General features: G+C 55.0%; 8 protein-coding genes across 8 annotated transcripts; 5 read left to right on the plus strand and 3 right to left on the minus strand.

The window, feature by feature from the left end:
• The first annotated feature begins 913 nt into the window (after positions 1-913).
• QBC33DRAFT_264181 (uncharacterized protein) lies at positions 914-3,419 on the plus strand. The gene is made up of 2 exons (XM_060423122.1): positions 914-3,099; positions 3,410-3,419. Exon 1 carries the CDS (start codon positions 1,320-1,322, stop codon positions 3,009-3,011), a length of 1,692 nt encoding a protein of 563 aa, XP_060286591.1. The 5' UTR covers positions 914-1,319; the 3' UTR covers positions 3,012-3,099; positions 3,410-3,419.
• A 2,169-nt stretch (positions 3,420-5,588) lies between these two features.
• On the plus strand, positions 5,589-7,342 carry QBC33DRAFT_265235 (uncharacterized protein). Its single transcript, XM_060423132.1, has one exon. The coding sequence runs from the start codon at positions 5,768-5,770 to the stop codon at positions 7,037-7,039; it is 1,272 nt and encodes a 423-aa protein (XP_060286592.1). The 5' UTR covers positions 5,589-5,767; the 3' UTR covers positions 7,040-7,342.
• A 1,200-nt stretch (positions 7,343-8,542) lies between these two features.
• Positions 8,543-10,564, plus strand: QBC33DRAFT_264587 (protein ssh4). Its single transcript, XM_060423125.1, has 3 exons — positions 8,543-9,019; positions 9,101-9,406; positions 9,475-10,564. Exons 1-3 carry the CDS (start codon positions 8,761-8,763, stop codon positions 10,431-10,433), a joined length of 1,524 nt encoding a protein of 507 aa, XP_060286593.1. The 5' UTR covers positions 8,543-8,760; the 3' UTR covers positions 10,434-10,564.
• Positions 10,565-11,639: 1,075 nt separating this feature from the next.
• QBC33DRAFT_264642 (uncharacterized protein) lies at positions 11,640-12,655 on the plus strand. The gene is made up of 6 exons (XM_060423126.1): positions 11,640-11,740; positions 11,809-11,863; positions 11,919-12,036; positions 12,092-12,129; positions 12,195-12,255; positions 12,485-12,655. The coding sequence occupies exons 2-6, from the start codon at positions 11,831-11,833 to the stop codon at positions 12,505-12,507; spliced, it is 273 nt and encodes a 90-aa protein (XP_060286594.1). The 5' UTR covers positions 11,640-11,740; positions 11,809-11,830; the 3' UTR covers positions 12,508-12,655.
• A 697-nt stretch (positions 12,656-13,352) lies between these two features.
• Positions 13,353-15,044, minus strand: QBC33DRAFT_264751 (peptidase M50B-like-domain-containing protein). The gene is made up of 4 exons (XM_060423129.1): positions 14,426-15,044; positions 13,948-14,310; positions 13,838-13,882; positions 13,353-13,756 (listed from the first exon to the last, which is right to left on the minus strand). Exons 1-4 carry the CDS (start codon positions 14,660-14,662, stop codon positions 13,547-13,549), a joined length of 855 nt encoding a protein of 284 aa, XP_060286595.1. The 5' UTR covers positions 14,663-15,044; the 3' UTR covers positions 13,353-13,546.
• QBC33DRAFT_264750 (uncharacterized protein) lies at positions 15,045-16,170 on the minus strand. Its single transcript, XM_060423128.1, has one exon. It carries the CDS (start codon positions 16,072-16,074, stop codon positions 15,427-15,429), a length of 648 nt encoding a protein of 215 aa, XP_060286596.1. The 5' UTR covers positions 16,075-16,170; the 3' UTR covers positions 15,045-15,426.
• Positions 15,858-18,337, minus strand: QBC33DRAFT_264559 (uncharacterized protein). Its single transcript, XM_060423124.1, has one exon. The coding sequence runs from the start codon at positions 18,163-18,165 to the stop codon at positions 16,267-16,269; it is 1,899 nt and encodes a 632-aa protein (XP_060286597.1). The 5' UTR covers positions 18,166-18,337; the 3' UTR covers positions 15,858-16,266.
• Positions 18,338-22,704: 4,367 nt separating this feature from the next.
• Positions 22,705-23,444, plus strand: QBC33DRAFT_555869 (uncharacterized protein; the record flags this gene model as incomplete). Its single annotated transcript, XM_060429679.1, has 4 exons — positions 22,705-22,965; positions 23,035-23,134; positions 23,211-23,262; positions 23,336-23,444. 4 exons carry the CDS (start codon positions 22,705-22,707, stop codon positions 23,442-23,444), a joined length of 522 nt encoding a protein of 173 aa, XP_060286598.1.
• Between the last annotated feature and the right edge of the window lie 618 nt (positions 23,445-24,062).

Genomic DNA, 24,062 nt, shown 5'->3' on the forward strand with positions numbered 1-24,062 from the left:
GTCGGGCATTAAGCAAGCAGACCGAAAAGCAAACGACTGCAACTCGAGAAGCACTCGGCTAGATCCTCGCCACTGAACATTCCAGTCAGGTTCCGGTTTAGTTTCGTGTCGAGAACACTGGTTCATTCAGTGCGCCTCCTTTTTCTTTTTCTTACTTTTCCACATATTTCACCTTTCCCAACCTGGCAACTCAGTTACCCGAACTGACTGTGTCCCTCCGCCACTCCCAGCTGGCACCCTAGTTGTCAGCAACGCTCGAGGGCCAGTCGATTGCAACAGTGCATGCCCGCTTGGTTGCCTTGTCGGTACCTTACCAACCTGCCAGGGAAGCCACCATACACAGCCATTCCACTGAGTCGAGAGTGGCAAGTAACTCGCTGTCCACGCATCCACGCAGTTACGGTGTACAACACTACAACACCGCCTGCAACCCCCCACAGGGCACGACCACCTCATCGAGGCCCAGGTTCCTTTCTGGCATTCGTCCAGTACAAGCCCCGGAGATAATCTAAGCCCGCGCCAGATCGACAGACAGCTCAACTGGTCTCTGAATTGGGACTTGGGCAGGGCTGACAAAGGAACCCTTCAACCTTCTTTTATCTCGCTAGAAAGAACAAGGGGAGAAAGGGCCCGAAAAAGGGTTGGCCCGTCCACTGACTAACCACCCGCCTGGGCCTGTGCTGTGGGTCCTCTATGAACACATCCCGCTTTTATCGATAAAGGGTATCCCAGACATATCCTTGTCTGCCGGTTGCCAGGGCTGCCAGGTGCCACACCCTCCATCGACATTTTTCTCCAGACACCAACCGGGCCTCTTTCCCACACGACCCCCGCAGTGGGAAACAATAAAAGTCGTTGCAACCGCTCCGCTGGCTCCTGCTCCACCGCCTAAAAAAATAAAAAGAAAGAGAGAGGGAGAGTGGAAGCTTACTGGTGCTGTACGAATTCGTACTATACGTACTACGTACCACGCACCACCTTCCAAGGTTGTCTTATTAAAACATTGTCCATCCAATCTTTACTACTTGCTCCCTCTTCCACTCCTCAACACCACATACCACCCCAGCTCAACACGACGCCAGCACATTTGCCCACCACCTCTTCCGCCGGAATCTCCCCACCTGAGATTCAACACCTGCTTCTGTTTCGAGCCAAACCCGTACGGTACTCGCACATCATCGAGCGATCTGGTTTCATCGGCACATCAACTCGCCCACGAGGCGTAACTGCCTCCCCCCACATCCCCTCCGGGGCCCGCAACCACCCGGCCCAACTACCTCAATAGGTACCCTTCTAAGAGGCGTCAGATCCGTCTGGCAATGTCGGGAAAGCATCCGTTCCAGAGAGTGGCCAAAGTAGAAGACGCCGACGAATCCGGAAACATCATCGAGGGCACTGGTAGATACGCCGAGTCCATCGCCAGCCCCACGAGAGAGAGACCGAATACCAGTCGGGCACGGAAAGAAAAGCTTGGACGAGATTCCCCGTCTCCTATACCCAGTGGGCTCACCGATTCCGATTCGACCATACACCCCATCAGCCCTCTCAGACGAGAGTCAAAGACAAAGCCGTCGAGGGAGACGCGAGAGAGAAAGGAAGCCGCCGCCAGCCGGAGCAGGAAAAGCTCAAGCAACCAACAGGCCGTCATCGCCATGAGGCCTGCACCGCCTAACCACGCAGCCACAGCCCCGAACTTCGCATATGGCAGAAGATCCGACGAGGCTTCCTATTATGGAGTACCCACCACCGTCACCGCGGCTAGCTCGCGACCACGGGCACAAGCATCCCGCCAAAGACCAGCAAGTTATTACGGGTCGCCGTCTCGACCGCCCCAATCCAATGCCCGATTCTACCAACCACCCCCGACAGCGCCTCTGCCTACGTCCTATCCTCCACCGTCATGGGCTGCTCCGGGACCGGTCTTGTATCCTGGCGCACCCCCTGTCGGTTCCCATCCGTCATCCGACTATTTCACACCTCGCCCGCAGAATCTAATGGCGCGATTCGACCGGCCCCAATCAGCAATGGGCCACCGACCACCTCCACGTGCAATCGAGTATGGTTACGAAGAGAACGACAGGCCGTTGACGAAGAGATCATCCGTGTCGAGGAAGGTGAGAATGGAGGAGGACAGAAGGACAATGCCTCCGCCGCAGCGCCCGGCTTCAGCTCGTCCTACAGTCGGATTCCGTCCACCCCCAACTGCGACGGCAAGGAGGAATGTCGCGTTCGATGACGACGACCTTGCCGGCGGCGATCCCACCATGTTTCGCGCCATGTCTCCGCCATCCCAGTACCAGTACCCACCGCAGACTGTAGTGCCGCGGACAAGACGGCCCAGTGTCGGCGCGACTTCGATTTCCTACGATTCGGGCGCATTTCGGACCGAAGTCGCTACGACCAGGAATAGCCGGCGGCATTCCTACCTCGGTGGCCACTCAGTGTCGTCTGGTAGCGCATACGAGGATAAGATGCGTCAGGCTGCAGCATACCAGGACGACATCGGCGGGGGGCCCACAATGCCCTTGACCGCCGAGTCTCTGCGGAAGGCCAGTAAGAATGGAGGAAGCAGCAGGTCGACTCGGAGCTCGGGTAGCCGTGATGAAAGTGAATATCGGCGATCGGCAACGACGAGGACGACGCGGTCGAGTGGCAATGGCAATGGCAACGACGAGGATGTCACGATCCGCGTAAAGGGTCAGGCCCTACTCAAGGTCGGAGGCGCCGAGATGCAGTGCCAGGACGGTGCCGAGATCAACATCACGAGAGGCGGCCCCGGACCTTACCAGGGCGGTAGCGACCAATCCAGCTACATCGAGGCCGAGGACCGTCGCACCCGCATGGAGCGACCTGCGACACGGACTCGTGCGAGCTCGCAGGCAGGATCGTACTCGCGCACGCTGCAACCGCGGTACGACATGCCGCTGTCTCGGTACGACACCTACCAGTATCCGCCAGTCATTCCACCATACCCACCATACCCCACGAGACATGACGAGGAGTACTTCTGATCGCAGCCGGCTACGAAGCTACGAATGACGACCATTGCGTGGCCCCCTGCTGATGATGATGACGACTTTTGATGACACGGACAAAGATGTTCGCCCAGATGATATCCCATTTGTTTTCCATTTTGCCGACATGATGCCATCTATTAGCGATTTACCGGAAAGAGCGATGATATTTTTTGATATTCTTATTATTTGGGTTCTATTTTACTTCCCTTCACACAGCTCCCCTCCCGAGGCGGTTACCAGCTGTTTTTGGTCACCTCTTTTCTTCCGATATTTCTGTATCCTGTGCTACTAGCCTGGTGGTCTTTGTCTCTTCCTCGTTTTGATGGCGGGAAAAGTTTATACCCCCAAATCGGCATTGGCAAATCAAAACGGGATTACATAGTTTGTGTCAGCGCCTTCATGGTTCTTTTCCTTCCCAGGTCGACTCTGGTATTGGTATATGATATGTATACGTTTTTTTCTCTCTGGGAGGACACAAAACTGTCTGTCCGCTGGTCGTCTCACAAGGGGAAAACAGATTTCCCCACGCCCCCGTTCTTGCATTTTTTGTTCCTTCGCCAGGACAAGATTGGTTCTCTTCCTCCCCCAAATGTTGAGCTTATTTTATTATTATTTTCCCCTGGGGTTCGACTGTTTTTCTTTTTATTTACACAGGTATGGCTGTGCCATGCTGTGCTGAAACTCCATCTTCTGTAAATGAAGTACCTGTTTCGCATTTGCAAATGGCCTGGGCAAACTTAGAGTTTATACGGCAATGAAGTTCACACTTCTTGTGGGGAGGTAGCAGATACCTCGTTGCTCTGGGTTGCACAGACAGTTGGGGAGAGGGGGAGAAACATGCCATCTTCTGGGTTTCTTAGACGACAGCCTTACGGAATTCGCATTCTTAATCATCTATCACATATCTGAGGTGGTGACGCTCGGCTCAGGGGAATGAAGGGCCGGGAAATAACAAGGGGGTGCATAGGATGGAGCCCGGAGAAAAGCACTCAACTAGGCTAGGCTTCCTCCGCAAAAACTTGGGAGATGGCACACCTCTTCTTGGAGTGGCTCATTGCCGGGGATGGCTGAGTGGGTGATATATCGCGAATTCACGATTCCCTTTGGACGTCGCCCCTGGCGCGATTGACTCTCTGCGCTGATCTCGCAATGCACATGAACAGAGAGTGACGATCCTCTTCCACTGTCGATCCCACCAAACCCCATGGGGGGCATGTAATCGACCGATCAGACAGCCGTTGTCCAGAGATCCATTAACCTCGGCCACTCGGCCATGGCCACCCAACCCAGAATTGCCTGATCTGGCCCTCCGATCCCCGTCATTAGCATAAATATCAGCCAGCACTGGAACCAACACTGGAAACTTCCACGTCAATCATGGCTAAGAATATACCCCACCAATCCCCGCATTCCCCTCGGGAGTCCGTCAAGTAAAAGGGGAAGGATGGACAAAAGGCACGTGTGTGTGTGACCATGATGGGCAAGCAAAGTCGAGACATCGCCTCGTGATACAGCACTGAAACGGCAAGCACTTCTGAATATGTCCTCCCCCACCAGCTCGACTCTGCTTTTAATTAAAGTTTATTTATTCCTGCTCCACATCGCCCGGCCCGCCGGGTCGTGCCTTAACGTTAGATGCATATGCGTATAAGTAGCGTCGAGGAATAGATCATCCCACCTAGTAGCATTCCATGGGGCTCGTCTATGGAATACAGTGCATCGTTCGAGATGACAACCATGCTCTCTATTTCCCCCTTCGGACTTAGTCAAACACCCGTACTCTTCGTTATGTGCTGTCGTTTTGGAGTCAAAAAAGCGCTAGTGGTACAGCACATTGAAAAATGTCCGGGGCAGAAGCGAGGTGCTCGCCTCAGCTGTCACTCACGCCCCAAGGTTCATCCGAAGCAGTGTAAGAGTAAGCGGGCATCATTAGGAGACAGATTACGTCGCAGGTCCGCAGGCGGGACTCGGGTACTTCTGTTTTTGGAGGGTATCTCCCCAGAAGCCATATGAGTAAACCAATCTCAACGTTTTGTAGAACTAGAGCTCCCTGTAATAAGGGGTTGCCCTGAACTGTCTCTGCCCCGTTTCAATGGCCAAGTGGACCAAGTGGAACGGAGGGAGACCTTGCTTGTCTGCTTGGTGACGGCGTGGAGCAATGCAGGGGTGCTTGTTGCCCGGCCAGCCGAGGTTTTATTTACTTACGTCATCATCTCCGGCCGCCTTCTACGCAGTACAAATCGAGAAGGTTGGGGCCGACCTATCCTCACCAACCTATACTCAGAATATCTCATGCATGACACAATCCACTTGTAGGTAGCAAGTGTCACTCCCATCAATTACCTACTGCTCCTCTTTCAGTTGGGGCGTTGTTGACATTCGCCTTGCCAGGCGACCGACCCCACCAACCTCCCAGCGAGCCAGTCAACGGTTCGCTCCAGCCACCCGTTTCCTGGGGAACAACATAACAACCCGCCAAAAATCGATCATTCTCCCCGACTTCCATTCCATTCCGGTATTCTGCATCAAAGACATATCGGCTTGCTTGGCTGAAAGATCAACTACACGCAAAATATCCACGCCTAGTTATCGCTCAAACGGCTAACCTCCTTTTGACTGACTTCACAACCCCATCTTGACTCGGCTGGTTGACCAGCCCAAACCAGCCAGGCATCTCTTGTCACCTTTCCACCCTCATCATCACTTCATAAATCTCTCTCCAAGATCACCCTTCAATCCGCCCGGTGACCATGGCACCCGCCATCATCACCACCCTCCGCAACCTCGTCACCACCGACAGTGATGTCTCGGCCCTGGGCCCACTAGCGGCCCGCTCCCTTCTCCTCGGCCGCGACGGCGACGACAAGGGCAACGCGGATGACCCGCCCTCGGGCGTGATCGACCCGCACAGCATCAACAACAAGATCATGTTCTCGCTGTTCGGGCTGATCGGGGTGGCGTTCGTGGTGACGGGGATCTGGTTCTTCTTCTGGGCCAAGAACGGCGGCTTCTACTTCCACGAGAAGGACTGGGACGACTACAAGTCGACGGTGCTGCGGCGGCGCGGCCCCAACGGCACGATCCTGTCGGGCGCCACCGAGAGCACCGACCTCGGCGGCGGGAGCGTCTACAAGGACGTCGACGACGGGTCCACCGAGGTCAGCGGCAGCACGGGCGGCCTCACCAACATCACGGGCGGCGTCAGCGACTTCGCCGGCAGGGAGAGGAAGCGGAAGAGGCGGGAGCAGAAGGAGCGCGAGAAGGAGCGGCGGCGGGAGGAGAGGTCGCGCGAGAAGGAGGAGCGCAAGCGCGGCGGCGGCAGTCGCAAGGTCGGGGCCGACGGGGTCCTCGTCGACGATGAAGCCGAGGCCGAGGCCAAGGAGCACCTGCGCAGCTACCGGCACGAGAGGCCGGCGCGCGTGGGCGGGCTCAACAAGGAGAGCGAGGGCAGCGCGTGGGACGGGTCGACCAACCCCAGCCACTCGACGGCCAGCGGCTCGGGGGCCGGCACAGAGAGCACCGTCACGACGGAGCTGATCAGCAACCGCGAGCGCACGCCCACCAGCACGCCGACCGGCACACCGACCAAGCGGCAGGGCGGCGGCATCCGGAAGGTGTACTCGACGGCGGACAAGACGGCCAGCCGCGAGGCGGAGCGGGTCCGCGCCGAGGCCCGCAGGCTGCAGGAGAGAGGACGGGCGGCAGCCGGTGCGGCGCCGTCGTCATCCCGCCGAGACTTCAGCTGGCAGCGGGCCGACGACATGGGCTTGCGCCGCATCGAGGAAGGGGCCAGCAGCGTTACCGGCGGCGGCGGCAGCAGCAGAGGGGATCAGGAGTCCCACGTCCCCGGGGGCTGGGTGGGCAGCGACGTCGGCACGAACAGCGAGGCCGGCACCAAGGTCTACCGGCACTCGGTGCACGTGCCCGGCACGGCGACGAGCGACTTCGCGTACGCCGAGGAGAAGCGCAAGAGGCGCAACGGCGCGGGTCACCGCCGCGCCAGGGACGACGATGGCCGTTGAGCTGCGACTGTCCGCCAAGGGGTTCGAGGCATCGTTTCTGGGTCTCTTTGTTTCTTGTTTTCCTGGGGATGCCGACACGATGAGCTTGAAGCTCTACTGGGATAGAGCAGGGTATGGGATGACGGGATGAAGCCTTGGGAATTTGGGCAAGTATACGGCAGAACTGATGCTGGATGGAATTGGACGTCTCTTACAGACCATTTTCCGGCGTTGTTTGGGGAATGTTGGGGCTTCTCATTCCTTGTCCAGAGGTCATCGTGTATGGTATTTACATTTTATACTGTAGAATGAGCACAAATTGATGTGTGTCAGCCACTCCTCGCTTCCTGGGATTTCTCCAGCTCCCTTGATGCAGTCCGGCCGTCTAAACTCGGCCGTCTAAACTCGGCCGTCTAAGCTCTCCTGCGGTAAGTTGCCTGATTCTCAATCGGGGTGTGGGGTCACGATATACCCCAACCCCATGTCCCTCCCTAGTAGCCGTCACTTGACAGCTGTGAGCTGTGACGTGTCGCATCCCTCATCCGATCTTAGAGACCCGAACAACAATACTAACTGTGCGCTGCATCTTGTGCAATTGTCAGGAATTTGGGAGCGCAGGAGAGGACCATGGAATCCGTAATTTTTCATGTCTCTGCCCGTAATTTTCCTCTGAATGGCACCAGCACTTTGGCCTGTCTCTTGAAACCGCTCCTCTATCTAAAATATGGTACAGACTACGGAGTACAGAAGTACACGTCCCTTGCAGTCCCACCCCCCGCCCCACCGCCGGGGTACAGCATCCTATTTATTGTTTGGGAAGTAAAGGTGCCTCGCCCGCATGCATCAACCAACATGCAATTATTGTAAAGAGCTGTTGGAAGCTGGAATGCACCCTAGAATTAGGCGGCGCCACAAGAGGAACCTGGAACCTAATGGATGACGATAGACCCAAGACAATCCTCTTGCTTCCGGCTCTCTTGGGTGAGGGGACGCCGCCCAGACCTGATCTCCAAATGTCGGCGGCGTCATTCGTCAGAAATCCATGTGCCCCTGCAACGATACTTTGGATTCCCCGCCACCTGGTAGTCAAACACTGGGGACTTGCCACCAAGCGCTAACATCCGCTACCGCCTACCTTGTCTCCACCCGCCAAGCGCAAGACAGTCGCATGCCTAAGCCAAAACCAAGTCGAGTCCTTCGACTTCGTCAGCCGTTTCCAATCATCGTCTGTTATCTTATTCCTCTCGTTACTCACGACCACACACCTAGCATTTTCTCCGTCCGTCCTGTTTGTCCTTTCATTTGATTGTTGATTGTCGACATTTTGCTCATAGCAATCAACCCTTCCTAGATTCCTTTGCAGCAAACGGATCCTCCCCGAGTCTTATCCAGCTTGCGCCACCGCCGATTCGTAGCGCTGCGGCGAGACCTGATTCCTGCCCGCAGCTGTCCCACACACCCACCATCACGGACGAAGTCGAGCTACGACGACCACAACCCACCCGCCTATCCACCAAACACTACCGGCCCTACCGGCATCTTTGACAAGCGGAACTGATCTCCTAATTCCAAAAGGACCCAGACCACGTATTAACATCGGGTGTATCTGGGGCCCGGTTGCATTCCCGCATGCTTGACTGTCAGTGGCGACGCTTAGCCTGGCTGTCAAACTACCAAAACACAGCAGAGCAAAGCACGGCCCATACAAGCGCAGAGCGACGGCCAGCTTGCGCGGCTTCACTATGCAGAGGCCACAACACCCGTCTCCGGCGCTGAATGGCGTCCTCATCGGCCTCCTGTCGTCCTTTGGCTCGGTGATCCTCATCGCCCTCGTCTTCCTCGCCGCCTACTTCTTCAAATACACACAGTCCGGCCGCATCTTCCTAGACCGGATCGGGCGGCCGGGCGAATATGACGACGAGCAGGCATTCGCGCGGGAGGAGGCAGAGGCGCTGGAGTCGATGGATGACATGGCAAAGACTGAGTACTTGAGGGCAAAAGGTACGTCGCCGCATCCCTTGATTAGTCTCTTCTCTCTTAACGGGTGCGTTCATGCTTGCTAACCTCGTTACCGTCTCACAGCGTTTATCACTGCCAATCCTCCCGAGTCTCTTCAGACCGATATCTCACTATCTCAGTACCTCGCCATCCAAGAGAAGGGCGTCTCGGCGTGGGAATTCGAGCCCGAGCTCGAGATCGCCAACTGCTTCGTCGAGGCCCGGACCGAGATCGAATTCTTCGATTCAGAATGCACGGTAATGAGCAACCTGCCCGTTCCGAAGCAGAACGAGGTCTACTATTGGGAAGCGAAGATCTTCGACAAGCCGGAGAACACCTTGATCAGCATAGGCATGGCTACCAAGCCTTATCCGCTGTTTAGGTTACCAGGTATGATTGACCCGCTGCCACCCAACCGGTTCTTCTCTTCTCCATAGCGGTGTCTAACCGCCGTACAGGCTTCCACAAGTATTCCGTTGCATATCTTTCGTCTGGCTTCCGACGGTTCAACCAGCCGTTTACACCGACGTCCTATGGTCCTCAGTTTGTCCAGGGTGATGTAATCGGCGTGGGCTATCGACCACGTACGGGAGCTATCTTCTTCACCCGTAACGGTAAGAAGTTGGAGGATGTGGTCCACGGATTGAAGTCGCACAACTTCTTCCCAGCTATCGGCGCCAATGGACCTTGCATTGTGCATGTCAACCTCGGTCAAGCTGGCTTCGTCTTCATCGAAGCAAACGTCAAGAAATGGGGCCTTGCGCCGGTAACAGGGTCCCTCGCGCCCCCGCCGCCATACGGTTCAGAGCAGGGAAGCATATTGCTGGCGGCGGGCACCAAAGATGGGTACACGGGTTCGTCAGCTCAAGGTCATGGCCATGGACATAGTCATGGGCATAGTCACTCTGTGCACACCTACTCGAGGCAGAATCAACACAACCTGAATCCCGGCCACGTCAGGTCGGCATCGGGCAACTACAGAGTCATGCCACCAACAAGCCCGGGACCGGCTCGCAGTCCGACCGACATCTCGCTAGCACAATTGGTACCGCCGGAAGACGCTGGGGAGCCCAGCAGCAGCGCCCCTCACGCAGGACAACCCGACGAAGTCATGCACCGGAATGTTGGCCTAGGCCTTCAACATCCAGATCATCCGCCTCCGCCCGAGTACACGAGCCCGGAACACTCCGACGCCGGAGGAGGTCGGCGGAGCAGTACCGATAGCGAGAACATGCCACTCATACATGTGGCAAGGAGCCGGGGGGCCTCGTCGGCGACGATCCGAGCAAGCAACACAAGGAATCCTGGACCGAATAGCCCGCCCATTCCGAGCTACAGCGATGCGGTACGGCAAGGAGGGGGTAGGGACAGAAGCGATAGCGCTCGGTCTAGCGGGCAAGGCTCGTCAGAAGACTAGCTTTCGAATCTCGAGTGGTGATACCCAAGGCGTAACCGAAGCAACGCGATAAACCTTGCCCCCCCGGGCGATCTACTTACACGAACTGTTGATACTGGAACCAGTGTCTTTAAGGAGCGAAAAGGCACTGGTGCCTCGAGTCATATATATAAGAGAGAGAGGCAGGTCCCATCTGGAAGCGCAGAGCTGGTCGGACTTTGCATTACGACACGATACTACATATTTACGGCTGGTTGACTTTTGGTTAAGGGACGGGGAGGCATTAGCGCAGGTCCACCGGTTTATATGTGTCTTTTTGTTTTGCTTTCCCTTTGTCTCTTTTTCTTTTCCTCCTGTGGCTTGTTGTTTCGTCCAGAATCGGACAAGATTGGGGGAAACTCGATCCTACCTGTCTAACATCTCTGATCTCGAGTGGGGAGGTGGGAAAGGCACATTGATTGGAAAAAAAGAATTCCGGAGTTTCTCTTTTGTTTTTTTGTGTGTAATACCCACTGCTCAGCCATGCCATGTGTGGGCTGGCGGGCCTGTCTTCTAGAGCTTTTCGAAGGGGTATTATAGGAAATTACCTGGGAAACAAACATACCCTGCAACTCTTCACCTTTCTCTCACTCTACCTTGGTCAGTGTCTTATCATGGAACATTGTCCTCCTAGGGGTGCAAATGGATAAAGGGCCCCCTGGTATACAACCCCCTGTGGGCGGCTTTCTGTTCCTCCATGCTTCTTACCCTGTTTGCTTGGAGCGGCATGTAGCTAGATCTCAGGCGTTTGGATTTCGGTGGCTGCAAGGTGAAAAGTAGCTTGTTTCTCTAAGCCCGTCTTCTGGGTTGGGCAAGGTCGGGGGCTTCGGCGATTTGTACTGTACAAGTAGTGATACACATGTCTCTCCCCAGTGATAACACATCTGTTGGAACCTGTTCCAAGCAGCACCCGAGTGTTCACTGTCCTGATATCTCTCTTGCCTGGCTCCATCGGGTTGCTCTCGCCAGGGCTTCTATCAGCAAGAATAGAGCGGAGGTGCAGTAGAATATACGGGTTGATGCCATCTAATTGATACATCCCTGTATTCCGTATTTTTGACGTTACAGTCCCAGAGGTGTGTTCGTTGGGCAGTGGTCAGGGATGACGCACAACTACGTCGTCGATTTATTGCACGCAACAGACGGGAGCCATTTAAGGAAACGACCAGGCTCACACTCCCGATTTACAATCCAACTCTAGGTTGCCAAAAGATAAAAATTGAGACACGACTAGTCTTTGTTGTAAAACGTTCGCAATGGTGAAGCCTAGAGAAACGGTTATCGAGCAAGTGCAGCATCTCATTTCCAGGCCATCGTTTTAATCATCCTACCACCGCGGTGCTGACCTCTCTCATAGGGAATTCAACGAGTTGGTCAACATGACCTCCCAAGAACTCGAAGATTGGTTAAAAGTGACTGAATTGGCGAGAAGACACCACCGAGGCTCACGCTGACATCACCCCACAGACCAATGAGTCTACGAGCTCTGGCTGGTCCAAGGATGATGGCTCAGGAGAGACGATTGGACACGAGAGTGGGCGTCACATTGTCGAGATTCTGAAGAAGAATCCAGACAAGGTCCCTTGTGAGTTCGAACCCCTTTTTGCTAGAGGTCATTTCTGCTTACTGTCTGGATCCAGCCGGGTATGACGAGGAGGATATCCCCCATATGCGGAAGGCAAGTTAATCGCGAACATCTCCCCCCTTTTCTCTAAAGAGATCACCACACTTACACTGTTTTAGGTCGTGAGTTACTGTAAACGCCACCTGGCTCAGGAGGAGAAGGCGAAGCAGGACGTCGAGAGTAAGAGCTACAAGAGCCTCAAGAACTGGGGACATGATCCATTGAAAGCTTGAGTGGCTTAAGTTCCCTTGTGGAGCTTTGCCGTCCCCTCCAATATGGGGGTCCGCCCTTCCGTATGGAGGTTTCTTCCTCTCGTATCAGGGTTCTGTGGGTGTTTCCTTGCTTACCGCTCAGCGGACATAACCTATGAGCTATAACCTATGAGCTAACTACGTATTTGAGTACCTAGGGATGACGCTCAATATCTACTAAACAGCAAATACAGCAAGCAGAGGGAGCATCAGGAAGAAACTCAAGTGAAAATAGGAATAAAAGCAACCTCTAGCCCACAGACAAACTTGGACTCGTTCACCTTGACCACCTCTACCTACCTCCTACACCACAAGTCCCGGCTCTAACTACCTCAGCAACAACAATGTGATGATGGAGACTACATCTTCTGCCACTGCCTTCGTCACCGCTACCATAATCACCTTCACCGTCACTTGCTACCGCCACCGCTCCCACCACCGTTACAGTCACCAAGCTCGCCGACACATTGGCGTCGATGATCCTCAGGGCCTGTTTCGCTACCATAAGCTGGCACCCTTTTCCGACCCCGTCCGGCCTATCTAGCCCATCTGGCCTATTCCGTCCCATCCATCACCTACGGCGTCTTCGTGGTGACCATGATCTGTGGCAGCCTCGTGGCCCTGGGTACTTGTCGCAGAGATCGGGGGGGGGGACTCCATTTCTAACAGGGATCAATTACAAGACCACAAGTTTGGCATGTTGTGGGAGTTTTAGAGCGACTAAGACCTCTATCTCAGGTATCGACATGACAGACGCTGGTTTTCCCTGTGGGCAGGAGAAGCCAAGACTGGGTGGCCACCCTGTTTTGGGCGAGGAAGAGGAAGAGGATTAAGATATGGCAGCTAAGTATGTTCGAAGGACCACTTTGAGCCTAAGTCTTCCCTAACTTGACCAAAGCCCTAGCGGCCGGCTTCCCCTGAAGCGATATCTCATGGCGTTTCCTCATTAACCCGACGTGTGCGTATTATCATTAATGCTCCTTGCAATGCAGCGGGTATAGGGGGACATAACCATGCGTCAAAACGCCAAAACGCCAACCAATCCACCAAAAGAAAACGCGCAGCGCTGCAGCCAGCTGATTCCTATAAACGACCGACTTCCCACACACCACCCCGCCAAGCAGCCGACCATTACGACCAAGATAGCCAGTTAGTCGGTACACCGGGTAAAAATCGAAGTAATCGATGGAATGGACGGATCCATGTTTGGCGAAGTGGGCTCAACGAGTGGGGATGAAGTGCTTCGACTCATCCTCCTGTTCGCTGAACGACTTCGGGAACGCGGCTATGCCCGCGACGATGCCGCAGACCATGAAGAGGAGCGAGATGATGGACCAGATGACGCCCCAGCACTGCGACGAGCCGCCGTACCGTTTTGCGAAGACGCTGGCGTCGGAGCTGTTCACTTTTCGCAGGATGAGATCATCGCACTGCAGAAAGGGAAATCCCTTGGGTGTCAGCACGAGGAAGGGGGGGGAGGGAAAGGGTTAAGTAGAGAAAAAAATCCTCACGATATCCCAGACGCTGTAAAGCGACGACATGACGCCGATGAACAACTACCAACCAAGTCAGCGAACCCGCAACGCACCCCACACACATCCCACGGGGGAAAACCACCTACCACGACAAACCTCAACGGCAGCGCATGCGCGATGAACCAGCACGCAACGAGCAACCCGACAGCGAGCAGCACGGTGACGATAGTCAGCCAGTCCCGGCGGGCCCACCACAGCGTGAGCAGGAAGCAGACGCCGAGGACGATGCTCGCGACCTTTGAGGCGACGACGTCGAAGCCGCAGAACGTCAGCAGCGCCCCGATCAACGACGACCCCAGGTAGCCCGCGGGCAGCGTCACCGCGCCCTTCCCCCCTTGCATGTGCGTCACGCCGCCCTCGTGCGGGTCCAGCGAGATGGACTTGACGCGGCCGCCCGTGAGGACCGCCGCCAGGGCGTGGCTGAACTCGTGGAAGGCTATCACGAGCATCTTTTTTTGGGGGCGAGCGGGCAAGGCGAGACGGGTTAGATGATGGGGCCCAAAAAAAAGTGGTGGGGAGTCAAACCCCCTTGGGGGGGAGAGGTTTGGGAGGATTCGCTCTCACCTTGAAAGGCCACAGCACCCAGCGAACGTACGGCAGGTTCCAGAGCAGGGCGATGACGACGACGTAGGCCCCGATGATGCCCAGGGTGACCTTCTGCGTGTGGCTGACGGTCAGGTCGCGGCGCGCCAGCAGCGCCGAGCGGGCCCCCGCCGAGACGCCGAGGGCCACGGCATGCCTGGCGGCGACAGGCCACGCCGGGACGAGGCTGCGGAGCGCTTCTGCGTGTGTCGGAGCCATGAGGCTTTTTTGTTGTCGTTCCCGAGTGAAAGCTTGAAGAAATGGAGAGGGCAAATGGCGTTGGAGGTGGGTGTCTCAAAGGAGAATCGACCTTGGGGTCGGGTGCCTCTGTTTTGTCGTAAATGCTCCCTCTTTTGTCTTCAGGGTTCCTTCGCAGGGGGGGAGCGGCACTCTTAACGCGCGTCAAGCTCTCCACAAAGCTGAAACAGCCCAGGGCGTTTGGTGGCTTAGACGACAACCATGGACCTGATTGGCCAGACAGCGTGGCTGGCTTCGATGTTCCCACTTGGCTCTTTCTTCAGCTGTGACTTGGTCAGGTGGGATCCGTCCCGTGAAGCATAATTGCTGTGCGACCACAGAAACGTACATACAATAATTTCATCACGAACGAGAGCAGCTTAGGAAGTGGCGCGATGGAACAACGAGCTACGAAGAAATGGAGATTCACTCATGATAAGTTCGTCCTTCACGATGCATGCAAGAAGTATCCTTGGGACAGGGTCACAATAGGGGTTGAATATAAAATGCATGTTTGCGATTATTCGTCCTGGTATTGTAAAGATACATGTCGACGTTGTTTTGCCCTTTGCGTGAGACGTCCGTCATGTCTCCACCTATATCCATCTGAAATGCAGACGACATCAAGCCCATGGCGCCTGTCGGTGGTGTATCTTCCTCCTCGAGGAGAGATGCGGCCCTTGGGGCCGTCTCCCCTCTCTCTGTGGCCTGACGGGACCGAGTCCTGTCTCGTCGTAATTTCATCCCTAGTCATGAACCGGCAATGAAATGCCCTCCAATGTCGCGGACTCTCGCGTCCAGTCACGGTACGGGGAGTTCAAAAACCAAGGCAAATCAAAAAGTGTACGCCTTATTCCATGCCCAACTCGCAAATTGCAATACAAACGTATGCAGCAGACGCCTGGTGAAACCGGCGCAGGGCCGGGGGGTTGTACGGGAAAGGCGAAATAAAACCAAAACCGAATCGATTTGAGCTGATGGGGACGTTCGTCATATCGAGAATGGGGAATCTTCGAAGCACTCGCATTTGATCCAATTGTGCTGACAGAGAGAGTTCGCCAGAGCGTTGGATATCGTGTCCAGAATTTAAACAAAGGAAACAAGTAGGCCCCGATTCCAGTCCCGGCCGCGAACAGGAGTTTCCGGGAATATCGAAGTGTGGAATAAAGCGGACGTTCCGACTCTGGGCAGGAAAGTCGCTCTGTAGCGTCTGATGGCTTGGCCGTTTGCCATTGTCCGAGGTATATAGAAATATATGTGCTCCGTGAAGGAGCAGGCGGAAAGGGTGCTCCGCAAAGTGAAAAATCGTCGACTGAAGGGACCGTTGCTGAAATATCGAACCTCAGTTGCCGGGTAAGACAGTCAAAAGAGAGGGTGATGGCTGGAACAACCATGTGGTATCACGCAACGCCATGCTTGTGTATATGCTTTGCATCGCAATGTCGCTCAATCAGATGGGGAAACAGAATCTGCAAAGTAGACATTATGCCAGACGCCATGCAAGTGACCCAGACCCTGGGACGATCTGGGAGGGGGAGGTGGGGGGCCATAGGCGTGTCATTAAAACGAGGTCCGCCGGGGGGTCCTCATTGCGAGGCAGCAATGCACCAATGGCGATGGAAGGCCCAGGCGCTCTTTTGGCACTCCTTGCTGCAATACTTGGTCCGTCGGCAGCGACGACACTTGGCAAATTGCCGCGTGAACTCCTCCCACTTCCCGCACTTGTAGTAGGCGCACTGCCTGATGCCCCCTCGGGCGTCATCCTTCCGGCACAGGTTCCTCATAACGACCCCGGCCCAGTATTGCATGTCGGTGCTATGATACCGGACCGTGAACTTCTCGACAAGCGGGAAGATGTTGAGGTCGTTGGGCAACAGGTATTCCTCCTCGTATTCTTCGTCCTCTTGCTCCATCTCGGCCTCGAGCACGGCGGGATCGACGCCGTCCAAGAGCTGAAGTTCCTTGCCGATCTTGAGGCGTGGAACCACGTGGCTGCTCTGGAAGTATTTTCGGAGGTTGCAGTACTTGGAAACGTATGCAAGCAGTTGAAGAGACATCAGTACGTCTTCCTCTCTCGGCATGGCCGCAAGTATTTGCGGATTGGGAGTGACCTGGCGGTCTAGGAGGTACCGTGGAACGCTCGAGGTGGGTAATGTCGGCTGGGGGGGAGGGACCATGGCCGGCCGGTTGGGTGAGAGTCCGAGAGCTGGCACGGGAGTAGGAGCAGCTGTGTTGACGATACTGCCGTCGACTGGGCCGCGGTGGGTGATGTTGAAAGTGCCCGTGTCCTGTGCTTCCGAAACGGTAGGCGTAGCAAGGTCCATCGCCGCGTCGGTGATGATGCCATCTCCGTCATCCATGGCAATATCCTGAATCCCAACGCCGGCCTGTATATCCGTGGTGCCAGACATCTCGGTGTCGGGGGACTCGTCGGACTGTGTGCTATCCGCGTTGAGATCGTCGGAATCGGCAGTGGTAGAGTTTTGGTGACGGATTGAGGGGCGACGGCGGGAGTGTGACGTTGGGGCAAGCATCGAGGATGGGCGGACAGATGGAGACCGGAGCTGGGGAGGCGGCAGGGGCGTCGTTGGTGAAGCTGGCTGCGAAGTCACAGCGGGATGGCCAAAGGGCATCATGGATGCCAGCCGATCAATATCACGGACGGGACGAATGAAACCCTCTGGATTCTCCATTGGCGGAACGGCGGTTGACAGAGGTTGTATTAGCTGTCGAGGGGAAGACGAGATTGCGAGACGTGCTTCCTGAGATCTATGGCCATGGTGGTGGTGGTGGTGGTGATGATGATGCCGATAGACGGGGAAAGGAACTGGATCGCCAGGAGAGGTAAGAGGAAACTGGGGGGCCGTCGGGGTGGCATTGACGTTAGACTGCACCACAGTGGTAGCTAAACCGGGAAGGCTGGCCGATACGTCGATTGAAGGAGGAGGAGCGTGACGGCGGAAAGTGCGTTGATCAACATCTAGCCGGCTAGGCCTGTTGGCGAAACCGGAGGATCGAGACCCACGACTTTGCTCGCCCCGGTTACGATGCTGATGGTCCTGTATCTGCTTCTGCTTGGCTTCCTCGGCCTTCTCGCGGCATTTTTCGATGACTTTGATGTAATTGTCCAGGATGGTGGCGATGACAGGGACCATGTCAGCCTCGACCACTCTTGTCCTGACAGTTTCTGTGCCTCGCACCCCGATGTTGACAACACATTGGAAGGCCAAATTCCACTTCCACATATCCATCATGTCCTTGCTGCGACCCTGCTTCAGGATGCAGACCAATCTCTCGATGCCGCCATCGACTGTGAGGATGTCTCGGATGCGTGCTGATGACGTGGTGAGGTAGGCGAGATGGTTCAGCGAGTTGATAAGTGGTAGGGTCGAGGTACAGTCGAGTGCCCGGCGGTCATACAAGGCAGTGGTGATGCCCACCGACGCCTTGTTGACGTTTGGGATGCTAAAGTTGACTTCCCTCATCTTGGATTGCCTCGGTTAGGCACCGCGGAGGCTCCAGATGATGGAAAGGTTACAAAGTGCAAACCAGCCTCAGTGTGTGGTGCAAGGTGGAGAGGAGGTGTATTATATGAAGGACGGAAGTTGGCAAGACAGGGCCGGTCTTGGGTGGCGGAGATGAAAGTGATTTATGCGTTAATGGGATAGATTGGGGGTTTCGGTCGGGGGTGGTCGTGACAGGTTGGAGAATTTGGAACTGGGAGCGGAGAAAAGTTCCTGACTCGATTCGATGGCTGGCGATGGGAGGATGTCGATGAGCAGTCGGAGATGGCGGCAATTGTCTGGATCGGAATGGGAAACCAGGAGGGATGATAACAAGTCTAATAAATAAGATGGAGATTTATCCTGGGCTGTTTCAAACAGCTGAGGCCGGTGCAGGATGCTTGGCTGGACTCGAGAATCGAAGTAGCGATTCGATTCAAATACCTCAAGGGCCGAGTCTCGTCTCTCAACCTGGCAGCGGCCCTTTTGGAGCAGGGAAGGGCGTAGATGGCGGGAAAGAGAGGGTCAATCGTAGTTGGGTCGTCAATGTAGTCGCAGGGAGAAAAGAGAGAATGGACAGAATTAAGTCGACGAACCCTCGTTGGAGAGAGTGAGAGGTTGGGTTGGGGGTCGGATGGCGAGAAGCTGAAAAAATGGTGGTTGAGCCCTGGCTGCCTTACTTGGTAGTGAATAGTCCCGCTCTCGGTCCTTGGTAAGGGAGGTACCTATGGGGCAAGTGGCGCCGAAGCAATACTTGATGTACCCAAGTCTACAACCTCTAGCTGCTAGCCCAGCACTACTGTTGTGCGTACAGTGCATGCATGTATGTACCTCTCTGGCCCCCAGCACGCAACTGGAGAAAACGGCTGGCTGGGGCAAGCGCGGGCCCTGGAAATCCGACGGCCAGCTAAGAGCCTATGGACCTGCTCCTTTCTCATAACTAGGTTCCATGCTGTGTCTGTGGAATAAACCGAGGCGTTTAACAGACAAGGAACCTACTCAACAATGTGTACCTTGTCATGGCAGGCAAAATTGGAATGGTACTGTGCATGTACCTCTTTGCAAAGCTCCAAGAGGTGGTTTCTGTGGTGCCTATCGCCACAATCATTGCCAAGTCAAGCCAGGCGGGGACAGTCCTCGGCGGCCATCGAGATTCGAGACTCAGACAACGGAGGAAGGATAACCCAGACTGGCCTACCATAATGCTAGCTTCCAAGCTGTCGAGTGCACGTCTCCTTCCTCTAGTGCAGGTCTCGGTTGCCTGCTGACTGCTTCTAATCCATCGTGCAGGTCAAAGGACACACAACATGGATGCTAACAAATCAAGAAATCCAAGGAATCCCGCAGTTGAATTATTTGGAAGCATGACCCTCCCCGCCCAGCACGAGGTTTGTGCGTATTATGCCCTCTACGTTGTATGCGGAGGCACTGACGCCTGCCGCCTATCCCTAGTTAGCTTGCGGCGAGCCTGTGCACGCCTCTCCTCTCCTTTAAAGGCAATGAATGCGCTTACGGATACAGCTGCTACTGCGCGCTCCCCTCCCATGCACGTCCTCTTTGGGGCCTTTCCCCAAACTGGCCCCTGGCATCCCTGCAGAATAAATAAGTAGGTAGGCTTGAGTCTACGGATTACTGTGTATGCGTATATCTGAGCTGCATCAGCGTTGGTTCTTTACACCCGGGTTTGAATCCCTTTACCTGCGCCAATTCGCCTAGATCTTTCAATAGGTCGGATATTTGCTGACCAACATGACAATCCGAGCTTCTGGCTGGCCCTGCTAACTGAGGTGCAAGTTTGCCGCCTGAAGCTCGGCCCCCTGCATGGGAACTGCAGCGCTTAAGATCCGGACACCCCAACCTCATCCTCCGATATCCCTTCCGAGGTTTAAATCCGCGGCCGAATGCGGATGCGTACTTTCGTCCAATAACCCTGGATGTGTTGCCAAAACCGTAATGGGTCCAACAATCTCGTCGACAGAAACCCAATCGATGGCGCGTCTAGATCTAATGACACCCTCCAAACGCGGCCATGTCAGGCTGTCAAATGTTATTGACTGTTTTTCGCGCTTGAGCATTAGCCAACCAAGTCCCATACCCAGCCCGCCCAGGTCGCCCAGCCTGCCCAGCTTACCGCCGCATAGCCTATGAGTCCTTGCCTACTTTACCACCAGCAACAAGAACAGGTCGACACGCAAATCCCGTCGGAGAACCTTCCTTCCCAGTTCCCACTCCCCGGTTTTGTCGCATTTCTCATTTAGCCTTGGGATGAAAAGGGTGGCCGTGGACCCGGGCCTACTTTCCAAGGTTCAGTCACGGGATGAAACGAGTGCCGTCTCGCCGAGAGGGGAAGGCGGACCAAGGACCGGGCCAAGCACGCCGACCATGCTGGACCGCTGGACCACCTGAAAAAGAGTCTGTGGTCGCGTCACACACCGCCTTGGTGTTTGCCGACTTCGCGTCGGAGGCGGCGGCGCTCACCGCTGCCCGGCCCAGCTACGGAAACCTAGCGGAGTGTACGAGTTCGCTGTTGTGAAGGCCAAACTCGAATCCCATTAACGCCCAGGCTTGGGAAGAGGGATCACGTGGCGAGACTGGTAGCTGCTGGGCCTCTCGATGCAGTTGTATCGATCCCCCTTATCGCTAATGGGCCCAAGGAGACGAAATAGTACCAGGTTTACTATTTCCAAAGCCATGTCTCGGGAGCACTTGCTTTGGTTTATATGACGCTTCGTGGGTGACATGATTCTCCACTCTCGGATGCGTCAATCTGTTCCCTAAACGCCACATAGGTAGGTATCTGGGTCGAGATACAACCCACTTTTCTGCATTTCCATGTTCATCTCCATGCTCATTTGCGGCATTGTCTTAGGGGGCGAGCTGTATTTGTTTTGCTGGGGATGGAAACGCAATCTCGATTGCCATCATGACGTTGTGGCCCGAAAAAGAAAGAAAGAAAAAAGGAAACACGGCAGGTGGCGAGGAGACGATCAAATCGGACCGGCTCAAGATGGGCACATCTTCTCCACAACCACATGAGATGAGCTCGCCTCTCTTACTTAGCCCAGCCCCTTGGCAATTATCCTTACGCCACTGTGGGTATGGGAGTCCATTTCTATACATATTATTAGACTCTCAGTCGAGGTACCCAGTTGACGACAAAAGGATTGACCCTTCCTGCCATTGAATATGATTGTTTTGACTTCCGCCGCTCTGACCGGCTAGTCTAGCTAGGCAAACATGGCATGGCAACCAACCATGATTTATTCGGCATTCTAGAAGTCTGCTGGAAGATTCTGCCTTTACAGCCTTGTTTAACCTCGCCATATTACAGATGCAGACCGCTATATCGCCCACTCATCGCAGTCTGCTACATATGACAGGCTACGGGAAGAAAACGTGGTGACAACCTGGGTTGCTCACTTCTGTAGGAGGTCTTCAAGAGCTATTTACCCCTTAAAACCCGGCAGTCCTGTTTCTCAGAAACCGGAACCACACAATATCATCGGCTTGCGTGGGGAGGGGGAATAGACCAGTCATGAGAAGGGGTATGTGAAAGGGAGGAGGGCCCGGAGCTGAGTCCGAATGGTGACGGATCGGCGACCACATTTCCGGCACCTGAGATATCGACAGGTTGGTGTGCCTGACAATGAGGAGGAGGCGGTGTGGTTATTAAACAGGTAGTAACGTAGGCTTTGCTCCCCATCGCCCACGTTCTATAAACAGTGAGATTTGCGGTTGGTAGTATGGTGTAATAGATTACCGTGCATTCTGCAATTCTGCCTTTGCCTTTCAAGGGGTGTGTAATTAGCCGTGTGATAGACAGGCCCACGAACTGCCAAGTCAGGTACGTGCAAATATAGTGCCTGGGAGAACTTCTGGGATGAACGACGTGCATTCCTATTCTCCGCATCTACTATGGAGATCAAGATCCTGGGACGATAGAGGTGTAGACTCGGGCACTTCTGCAGCTGTTAGAGGTCCTTCTCGTCTTCCACGAGTGCAGATGGGGGCCCAGAGATGCACTGGAATATAGCGACAATGTAAGTCGAATAGGTACTTAAATCGGACAGGACCAGGTAGCTTTGTTTGTACTTCACTGGGCATCTCAGTTGCAAGGTGAGCTCGATTCGAACAAAGAGGAATTCCATGGGAGGTACAGGTAAGTAGGTACGTTAATATTCAAGTCCTGTCCTTCTTTTCTTCTCGCTCCTTCCATATCGGTCCACCTGCTCTCCCCCTAGGTAGGCTTCACAGCATATAAGGCTTATGGTCGGTACTAAGAGTGAATAAGAATGTCAAGTGAAAGCAGTCCCCAGGCATAACCTCGAGGATAAAAGGCATTCTGTGGAAGACCTGACATCCCTCGGTCAGTCCTCCTCCCCTTCGTCTTCTCCATCGCCGGAACCAGCAAAAGAGACACCTCCCTGATAGTACCACAGCACGACCTGCCAGACCACGGTCAGGCAAGCAAGCAAGGAACCCAATACACGATCCCAAGAAACCAACGAACGAACACCTGAAATGCTGCAGACCCTTCTCCTCGCCGTGGCGGCGGCAGCCACCCTCTCGTCATCCACGCCAACCAAGACGATCCCAGACGCGGCCCACCACGCCGGAGGCACGCTCCCCCGAGCCTCCCGCTGTGTCGACGGCACCCCTGCCTCGCTGCCGACCGACGGCGGCTGGCCCATCGACTATGCCGAGGTCTCGCTCGATCCCGACCTCCTGCTCCACTACACCGTTGCCGGGAGCTGGTATGCCGACCATTACATCTCGTCCACGGTGAGTCGGGAACACAATGCACACACCCCCCTTCCGCAGAGCCTTTTTGCTGATCTGTCCAAACCCCAGACTATTAGCATCGGGCCCGGAAACGACCTCTACGCCGCCTTCAAGTGCCAATTCGTCTGCAACGCCGCACCCGACTGCGTCTCCTACTTCGGCAAGTACGGTTAGTATATCCGGACGAGACAGACCCCTTGGAGAGAGTCCGTCATGCCCAGCCAAAACTGACATTCAGCATCTAGTGGACTTTGGATCAGGCACCCAGAACTACCAGTGTACCCTGTTCGATGATCTGTGAGTTCCCCCTTTCTCTTTCTCTCGACTGCAAGGGAACCCATGTGAAGATGCTAATAGAGGGGATGGATAGGTTGGAACCTTCGGTATTCGTGTCTGACAATGGCACCGTGCCCGGAGGCGGCTTCAACAAGCTCTGCGATGCGCTGCCGAGCAGCTCTGGCGAGTCTGGCGATGCGTGATGGGCGGTGCCTGGCACATATATATGACCCCCGTGGGGTGTTCCCGGGGCAGGGGAGGATGAGCGATTTGAGAAGGGCAGACTTGGCAGAAGCATTATTATACAGATGTCAGGGGCGAATATTTGTGCTGCTCTCTACCGGTAATGGAGGGGGATATACACGTTCAACGCCGGGGGAGGGGAGTCAAGTCTTATTACACAGCCGAGGAATAAAAGTACTCCAATTAAGAGTATAAATCATACCAGATCAACCTTGAGAACATGAAGAACGAGTTGGGATCATACCAAGATGAGGTATTCCTTTCCACTGGATGCTAATCGCATAGCGAGGAACATGAGAGCCCCGAAGTCGAACGGACTACCTACCCACCGACTCGCCAGAGGGCATGCATGATAACAATACAACCGCCAGAGGTCAGCCCAGGTCTGTTCTGGTGAAGATTGTTTTCGTCTGTTCGCAGAGTCGGCTGTTCTATCTTCGTTAGCTCCAATCTGCCTCCCAGGGGGTGTGGGTTGGAGGGTCTCGAATCTGTGGCCCCCGAGAATGAATATCACCGGACACCAGAGGCAGCCTCCAAGATGACGGCTCGGGGGTGCACGTTCTATCAATCCTCTAAAC

Source organism: Phialemonium atrogriseum, assembly GCF_030411735.1.
Source record: "Phialemonium atrogriseum strain 8032-3 unplaced genomic scaffold QBC33scaffold_4, whole genome shotgun sequence".
Lineage (NCBI taxonomy): Eukaryota > Fungi > Ascomycota > Sordariomycetes > Cephalothecales > Cephalothecaceae > Phialemonium > Phialemonium atrogriseum.

What these genes read in the sequence shown, in the direction of transcription:
- QBC33DRAFT_264181 (XM_060423122.1), top strand. Translation starts at nt 1,320, where the DNA reads ATGTCGGGAAAGCATCCGTTCCAGAGAGTGGCCAAAGTAGAAGACGCC.
- QBC33DRAFT_265235 (XM_060423132.1), top strand. Translation starts at nt 5,768, where the DNA reads ATGGCACCCGCCATCATCACCACCCTCCGCAACCTCGTCACCACCGAC.
- QBC33DRAFT_264587 (XM_060423125.1), top strand. Translation starts at nt 8,761, where the DNA reads ATGCAGAGGCCACAACACCCGTCTCCGGCGCTGAATGGCGTCCTCATC. An exon ending in TGAGTACTTGAGGGCAAAAG is followed by an intron (nt 9,020 to 9,100) that starts GTACGTCGCCGC and finishes ACCGTCTCACAG; the next exon opens with CGTTTATCACTGCCAATCCT. An exon ending in TCCGCTGTTTAGGTTACCAG is followed by an intron (nt 9,407 to 9,474) that starts GTATGATTGACC and finishes ACCGCCGTACAG; the next exon opens with GCTTCCACAAGTATTCCGTT.
- QBC33DRAFT_264642 (XM_060423126.1), top strand. Translation starts at nt 11,831, where the DNA reads ATGACCTCCCAAGAACTCGAAGATTGGTTAAAA. An exon ending in AACTCGAAGATTGGTTAAAA is followed by an intron (nt 11,864 to 11,918) that starts GTGACTGAATTG and finishes ATCACCCCACAG; the next exon opens with ACCAATGAGTCTACGAGCTC. An exon ending in GGCGAAGCAGGACGTCGAGA is followed by an intron (nt 12,256 to 12,484) that starts GTAAGAGCTACA and finishes TTGAGTACCTAG; the next exon opens with GGATGACGCTCAATATCTAC.
- QBC33DRAFT_264751 (XM_060423129.1), bottom strand. Translation starts at nt 14,662, where the DNA reads ATGGCTCCGACACACGCAGAAGCGCTCCGCAGCCTCGTCCCGGCGTGG. An exon ending in GGGTGCTGTGGCCTTTCAAG is followed by an intron (nt 14,311 to 14,425) that starts GTGAGAGCGAAT and finishes CCCCAAAAAAAG; the next exon opens with ATGCTCGTGATAGCCTTCCA. An exon ending in TTTACAGCGTCTGGGATATC is followed by an intron (nt 13,757 to 13,837) that starts GTGAGGATTTTT and finishes CCCTTTCTGCAG; the next exon opens with TGCGATGATCTCATCCTGCG.
- QBC33DRAFT_264750 (XM_060423128.1), bottom strand. Translation starts at nt 16,074, where the DNA reads ATGGTTGTTCCAGCCATCACCCTCTCTTTTGACTGTCTTACCCGGCAA.
- QBC33DRAFT_264559 (XM_060423124.1), bottom strand. Translation starts at nt 18,165, where the DNA reads ATGAGGGAAGTCAACTTTAGCATCCCAAACGTCAACAAGGCGTCGGTG.